Raw genomic sequence first — 8,312 nt, 5'->3', positions numbered from 1 at the left:
AGCCTCAGAGACAGCATAACCGACAAGTGTCTAATTACGTAACATTACTTAAGAATGCATCAACAAGTAGCAATTTTGAAGTTTAATCACCGGGTCATTCGTGTAATATTTTTAAGCAACTTCAGATCAAGTTTAACTGCATTCTTAAATTGGACCACAGTCTCAGTTCTAAATGTGTGCATATATTTAGTAGGAGTCCCAATGGTTTTTCATCCACAAATGGAGTGAATCATTTCACCTTTTACGTTGAAAGCTTTTGAGAATGAAGACTTGTTTGATGATGAAATGGAATTGGACTGTGCTGGATTCGAATGTGTCGTTATGATCACTCTTATCCACGGTTGTCATGTCACCTTCTCACAGCTTTTGTATTATTAATAATTATTGCAGTCTTAAGTTATACGCCTTTTCCGTTTTATAACGAAATCATAAGCCTGTGTGTAGCAGTTTGTTTAGGTGAATAGCACATGCACACATCCATTGAGAAATGATCTTCACTTGATCACATGGTGGTGGGGATTAGCACTGTAAATATAAGTGATGGATGGTCCTAGCCCCCAAGAAATCCACAAAATTTGCTTTTACCTTGTTTCCCAATTAGATAGAAGACCAAAAGGGTGGAGAGGGGTCCAACGTGTCGTACCTTTTGTACGTGTCAAATGTCATAAGTTTCTGGAGTCTCACTTTAGATTTTTATGACAGTCTCATAAGGAAAATAGAAAAACCTTGGAAATTTTCTGCAAACCACTGATAAAAGGTGAAAAAGCAGCCATTTCCTAGAAACAATATCTTTTCTCCTTTCTTACTTTTTTACTTTGTGGATATGCAATAAGCTTTGTCTTGCCCCCTGACAAAGAAATCTCCATGACTTCTATCGAGACCCTTTTGGTTTATAAATATTGGTAATGGAGAGGGAATGGAAACTCATCCGGTTTTCTCAGCACACAAAATTTGGTCATGAAATTTGTCTGCAATGTCTTGTAATTACAAGACATGAGATGGGTTGAATGTTGTTGAAGATAACGTAAGAGACAGAGACAGGTTACCTTACGTTTGCTACAGAAACAGAAGAAGTGTAGGATAGGGGTTGAGAAAAGGTAGAAGCAAAAATAGTGGACCTTGCATGAGTTCTGATAAAAAAAACAACCCAACAAACCCCATAACACGGAAGTTGCATCCACCATAGATCAATAATAATGGAGTGGAGTGATGGTCAAAAATGGTTGAGGTGAATACTGTTAATGAGACTGTCATAAAAATGGTTGCATTGTTTGTCAGCATTATGTATGTTAGTATGTATGTCTTTACGTTCAATTTTGCCTTTGCATTGGGGAAAGGTGGACAAAATAAAACAAAAGACACAAGTTTGATGTCATTTATTTTCTTGAAATGCTAATTCCGGGAGTTTTTTTTATTTTTTTTCAAACTTCTGTCTACATCTATCTAATGGGCTATGGTGGTGGTGGGGAGTTGGACCGAGAAGCCCATTCCAATTGGGTTTCAACTTTCAAGCCTTTTATGTTCGGCTTTTAATTGATTGTAAAACCACTCCAAGTTCCTTCAGCACATCAGAGGCTTCAAACCCAAAAGAAATTTTGAATCTTGGTATCCTGAATTCCCCTACTTTCAATTGGTGATTAGGGGAAGCTTGCGTTCCAAGAACCAGAAAAAGTACATGGTGAATTGGCATTTACCAAGGACTTCATTTAGTTAAAATATCATAAAATGATTTTAATTAATTAAAACATAAGAGATAAAAAGGATTAAATATTTTATTTTAAAATTGGAAGACCAAAATTATAGATTAAACAAAATAAAAGGAACAAATTATGTAATTATATTTATCTTGGCTACAAATATATTCGTGAGAGAAATAAGTTTTGTTGTAAAATCTTGAGACAATTAAAGAAATAGATATGGAGGTGTGAAAACTCACCTTGAAAAGATATTCCTTTTCTTAGTTATGAGAAAATAAAAATCTGAAAAAGACAATAGAACATAAGAAACCAATACTTGTGAAAGAGAAAATGTTTACGAAAATGAAGCAGTGGGATTGAAAGGGGGTGTTGGAGAGGGAAGGGAAGGGATGAATAGAAAAATAAATTTTATTACAAAAGAAGAATAAGTTGTGGAAAAACGCATGGACTTGTTCTCAATAATAAGATGAGGCCCATGTTGGACCAACCCAACGGTGAAAAATGGGCCATTACTGATAAAATTCTGTGATTGCGTGAGGTCTAGTGATTTTATCAACCAGTGAAGGCAAAAGCCAGGAATGGCTTAATCCAAGTATTAAAGTTCTAAGTAGTATATTTTTTACAAAGCAATAAGATATCTCATGTCCCAATCTCATTGCTAGCTTTTGCAGAAGCAAGATAGAGAACGATGCATTCATTTTCCAAGTATTAAATATTGAAACTATTATGGTTAGCTTGGTTCATCTTCTCCAGTATCTAGATAATCTTGGAACAATTAAGGTTAAACTATTCATCTTGTCGATATTAAATGTTCTCCCAAATCATACAAGAGGCACTGTGAAAAACAGAACACAAATGCTTAGTTATTTATTTACGTTATGCTTTGTAACATTGCATCTAACCAAGAATAAAGTTTATCAACACAATAGACCAAAACGATAAACAACTATCTTTGAAAAATTTGTATTTTCTTCTTTCACAGCTCATGCATAATCTAGATAGTAGAGCTCAGACAACAGGATAACATTCTGCATAATTAAAGATATTTCAAGTACTCTTCCCATAGGTCAACCAAGGGAAGAAGTATTACAAACTATTGAAATGGAATACAATTTTAATTGTAGAAAAAAGGCAATATATCAAGTCAATGACGCCAATTAAGAAAATAAACTGTGAAATTTAGCAGAAACATTACTATACACTGTGACTTTGTCACTAGTCAACAACTAATAATTGTATACTTGGCTTGCACTCCACATCAACCCAAAATTGATCTTGGAGGACAGAAGGATGTGCTGATAAATTTTCAAAATCATTTGGAAGTGACTGAACATTACTTCTATTCAAGAGCAAATTTTCACAAATTACCCAAAAAAAGCTCTATTTCCTGACCTCCATGCCTGTAGAAAGACTGAACCTGCCTCAGGATATGTTATGATAAACCAATCAAATGGAAAGACTTGACAACATGACAGATCTTGTAATGTGTATCAGATAACTGAGATATTAGATGCAAAATTACAAACGATTTTTACCTTATCACACATTCATAAACTGGCCTGTTTACATACAAAATTTTCACATTAGTTTGACCAGTTGAAACCAATTTGACATTGAATAATGCGACTGTAATCGCAACTCTAGAGGGCCCGCAATTCATAAACAAATCCATGATCACCAGAAAACATGTTACACACAATGCCAGCAGTGAAAAATTGTGCTAAGCAGTGAAAAAGTCCCCCGTGATTCGAGCTAACAAAGGCAAGTAAAAGCAAAAAGTGATTGTATTTGCAACTGAAAGTAAACAAAAAAACTATATTAAATTAAACAAAAGAATACAATTTGTTCACGCAAACAAAGAAAAAAACAAAAGGAATCGTTTGGTAGCCGTGTAATCATCTTGATCCGAAGCCAGCCAACCTGCCCAAGATTCCCTGTTTGTACGGTAAATACGTTCTTTTTTTCAAATCCTCGGTTTCCGCTTTCTTTCTAGCATAGTGCAATTCATGGGCGGAGAGGGGTTCCTTTCTTCTGGGTCTTGGGCCCGGGCCTGGACTCGGGCTTGGGATGGAAGTCTTGGGGTCTTGAGGCTTTTTGTAGAAAGCGGGAAACTTCCTCAAGGGGTCCTTGCTGGAACCTCTCCCTTCAGAGGCACTACGGAAAAGCAAAAAGTCTCTGAATCTCCATTTCCTTGAACTCTTTGATGAACTCGACGAAAGCGAAACTGCGTCGGAGACCGAACCCTCTTTGTTGTCCTGCGCTTGGTTGGATTCCTCATCCCAAGTATAGTGAGATACTCTGTTACAAGGAGAGAGCGAGCGCGCGACTCTGCTGCGACTTGAACTCGAACAAACACTCCTATCCCTCCCTCTTCTCTCCTCCTCCTCCTCTTGTCCCTCTTTCTTCTTGGAAGATCTTCTGGGCTGGGCCGGAGGGAGAAGTGGGCTTTTAACGGAGTCCAACAAATCGTCCTCGATGAGCGGCTTGATTTTGCCGCCGTCGAAAAGTTCTTCCGCAGATCGAGGGCTCGTGGATTCCCCATCAACAAAAAAGGCAAACCCATCGTCATCCTCGGGGACGGCGACGCTCTTATCTTTATGGTCAGCATCGTGTTCATGTGGGTGTTCCAAATCATAAAGAGAATCAAATTGGGCGAAAAACCTGGAGGGGCTAGAGGGGGCGCTTAGGCAAAAATATTCTCCGAATCGCTTAGGCGAGGAAGGAGCACTGAGATAGGGCGAAATCCTTGCACGGTTGAAATCGAAAGGATCCTTGGAGGGACTTGCGCTGGGACTATGCGTTATCACTTCCATGGTGAAGTAATTGGGAATACTCGTAAGAAGAGATAGGTGTGTGTTTGTTATATATGCAGAGAAGGGTGAATGAGATGACGATGATGATGATGATGAGAAAAGGGATTAGATTGTTTTGTTGACCAGTGACAGACAAGGGCACGTTTGGGTCCTAACCTAGCCGCCTTTTAATACCGGTGGTTTAAATTATGTGTGACTTAGGTGGGAATAGAATGATGTAACAGTAATAGGAGTCTCATTGTAACTGGACCACATGGTATGGTATGGATCACTTTTAACGTGTTGTTTGGTCACCGGCTACGTAATAATTTATAGCTTTTAAGGTTGTAGCTAAGACCACCCACCCACGTTTGCATTTAACATCCTTACCGATTTCAGATCCACGCCCTTCTTAATTACTAACAATTATCTCACTTTTTACGCGCATCTTATATTTAATGTCTCAATCTAGAAGTGTGTATGTCTACGTTTACTCACTTTTAAATGTCTTCTATATAATATAATAAGTTTTTTACTTTATATGTCACTTGATTTTATGCTATTAACGAATTTACTTAACGTGTTGTTTATTGATTAAGTCAAGGATTTATATGTATATTACCTTGTTTGTTTATGTTTATCTCAAAATTTAATTACATTAATTTTTAATGTAAAGCTTCGAGTTATGGTCAAATATAAGCGTATTTTTTGGGTTGAAATAAAGTTTAGCATTAAACTATCCACTTCCGTTTCTCTGTGCAGTGTGTATGTGTAATGGCAAACAAACAATGAAGATGACCACATAAAGCCCATTAAATTATACATTATTACTTGCGTTTAACTTGGTAATAGTCAAATAGAAGCTGCTATTAAAATATGCAACCTTTGATAGTCCTCCATTTCGGTGGCGGTAAGCAAAGGATGAACTTGAATTCTAGAAGAGAGTGACCTTTCCTTTATAATAATATATACAAATTAAATCTATAACTCAAATCATACACACTCACCACTCCACGTTTCTTTTATTGAAAACATGCATCTGGACAATGCAATCGTGTTGTCAAATTCTTATTATCTTATCATTATAATATTTTAGGTACATCTTAAGTTTTTTTTTTTCTAGTAATGTTGAAGTTTAGTTATTGGAAGAATTGAAATTTATGCACTCTATCTTACTATTATATAGAAATATATTTAATTTCTTCACTAGTTAGGTAACGATTAATTCAAGTTTGATTTTTTATATCTCTCTAAACCAACCTGATTACCTCTGTGCCAAAGAAAGTCGTAATGAATCGATTTTTTGTCCTACCACAATAAAATTGTCATCTTTTATGCTAAGATATTTGTTATTTTAGAACTCATAACCATGGTTTTGATAAAGAATAAAATTATAAACGAACCAAAAAATGTAGCATTTACATTATTATATTATATAGGCGATTAATTTGGTGCAAATTATACCCTCTAAAATTACCATAAATTTGGTTGCTGCACTCGTGAATCCAATCAATGCTAAAATATTGCATGCGCTAAGGTCAAATATTAAATCCCTTGAATGAATGCAAAACTCCCACGTAGCAGTCATTTACAGGGAGATATCATTCAAATGCATTGAAATTTGTTTGGCCATGAAAAGGATTTTGGAAATAGCATAGGAACAAGGTGGTTTGAAGCCTCACACTTGTCCTTCCTGAAGGAAGTGCAGCACCAAAGGATTATCCTTGTTCTGTCCCTTTCTTCCATGTCAAAGGTTGTGCTTTCAACTTCAAATATTCTTATCAACACAACAAAAAGTTACAAAGAACATAGGAAAACCATGTTAGCATGTCCAAGAACAAAAAGGAATAGGGTGAGAGGAAATGGGGGGCAGAGGAAGAAATTTGTTCGGTAAAGGAAGTGAGGGGAAGGAGGAAAGGTCGTTGAGAAAGAAAGAAGGCGGGGAAAGGAAGAGAAAACGAGTGACTTTTTCTTCTTAATTGTGGTGGTGGTTAAAAATTATCATTACCTGTAAAGAATATATTTTTATAAGTGTGTGGTTTTTTGGTGTTTTAAGATTAATATTTTTAAATTATTAATTTGGAATAAATTTTTTTAATTATTTAAAAGTATATATGACTGAACAAACGTTTTAAAATATAAAGATCACATTGAAATAAGGGTAAAAGATGAAAAACAACTTTATTAATAATTTAGCCACAATAAAGAGGTACATGTAATTTTTACTTGTAGGAAAATCTGAAAGTTTCTTTAGAAAAATTGGTCATTTTTAAACCTCTGGATCCATCAAACTCAAACTTAAAATGCATGTAAAATCTGTTTTTAAATGGTGAAATATAGACGAATTATACAAATGAAATTCAACTGATTTCAGAATCGAGATTAAGAAAACCATTTTTGAGTTTCTATTTTGCAATAACCTTCTGAGTATTTAAGTGTGTAGTATGTTGGCTTAATTGTATTTATGCTATAAAAATGATTTAATATTGTTTTATTTATTCTTTGTTCAATATAATTTTTATATTTTTCAAAAATATTTAATGTGATTCTTTTTATTATTATTTCCATTTTGTCGTTAAATTTGGACAATAAACATAAAAAATTATTAATGTTGATATTTTGTTACGTTATCTTAACAATAACATAATCTTTGTTCATTGATAACTGTTTAAAGTTCCATTATTATGATTATGGTAGGTCAAAAGATGAGGCAAAGTTTGAAATATGATTGCAAAGGTTGGTGAATCATATGTCAAGTCAATCAATTTGTTTGGAGAGTACCGAGTCTCTTAGCCTTTGAAATATCAAGTACAGTCATCTTAAATAAAAGTCAGTATTTAAACAAAAACTACTACCTCCACCATCACCGTTGATTGATTAATTAGTATATATATATAAAAAAAAATTGGCTTCAATTTTGATAGAGTTTTATGAGAATTGAAATGCTTCTTACCTCTCCTAATATAATGTAAAAATAACATCTAACTTGTAAAATAAACAATCATCTCCCTTACATTTTAATAAAATAATGTTCCTACCCTATACTATTTAAATAAACATTCACTCTTTTATATTATTAATTGTAACACAATGCCGGATCATTTCTTTTATTAAATTACCTAATTATCATAAATCGTATCAGATGATCAAATAGGTAACATGGTTGTTATTTATTTTACGGCAAGTAACACAGTCAATAATAATTCCTGAAAATATAATCAACATACATTTATTAATTCCCATAAAATAATATTATTGGTCCTTGTTAATTTTTGTTCATCTAAAGCCTTAAAAAAATCCTTAAATAATACCGCATTTTTGTAGTATTAGTTCTTACAATGTGAATATGGGTTTTTCCCAACCTATAAATTTTTCATGCCAACTAAATAATCGTTTTCAATTTATTACAGGAATTAAGAAGATACATTATAAAAAATAAAACAAAAATAGTAAAGCTCTTGAATGTACTAATGACCTGTTTGATCAAATTTCTACATAAAAAGTTCTAAGGAAATACGAATAATAAATAAATTAATTTATCATAAAGAAAAAATATTCTATATCTAATTAAAATTATAAAAAATACATTAGAACTTTTAGTAATTAACTTACATATAATTTTTTATTTATAAAAAGTTTATTTTAATTTTTCTTATTATTTTTCTAAAATTGATTGCGAAAAGACTCATCTAATCGGCATACACTAAAATTATAAAAAGGCATATGCGAGAAGTAACAAGGTATTTACACCTATACAAAAATGTAAATCATCACAAAGAAAGTATTTTCAAAATAATTAAGACAAGACTATTAAGTTAACTAA

General features: G+C 33.5%; 1 protein-coding gene across 1 annotated transcript; it reads right to left on the bottom strand.

Moving 5' to 3' along the window:
• Positions 1-3,498: 3,498 nt before the first annotated feature.
• LOC114164235 (uncharacterized) lies at positions 3,499-4,796 on the bottom strand. Its single transcript, XM_028048825.2, has one exon. It carries the CDS (start codon positions 4,508-4,510, stop codon positions 3,593-3,595), a length of 918 nt encoding a protein of 305 aa, XP_027904626.1. The 5' UTR covers positions 4,511-4,796; the 3' UTR covers positions 3,499-3,592.
• Between the last annotated feature and the right edge of the window lie 3,516 nt (positions 4,797-8,312).

This window comes from Vigna unguiculata, chromosome 9 (genome assembly GCF_037176805.1).
Source record: "Vigna unguiculata cultivar grain cowpea cultivar isolate G323 ecotype 2 chromosome 9, ASM3717680v1, whole genome shotgun sequence".
Classification (NCBI taxonomy): domain Eukaryota; kingdom Viridiplantae; phylum Streptophyta; class Magnoliopsida; order Fabales; family Fabaceae; genus Vigna; species Vigna unguiculata.
The sequence above is the reverse complement of the archived record's forward strand: the minus strand, read 5'-3'. Positions and strand labels throughout refer to the sequence as shown.

Excerpts from the sequence above, each read along its gene's own strand:
- LOC114164235 (XM_028048825.2), bottom strand. The coding sequence starts at position 4,510 with ATGGAAGTGATAACGCATAGTCCCAGCGCAAGTCCCTCCAAGGATCCT.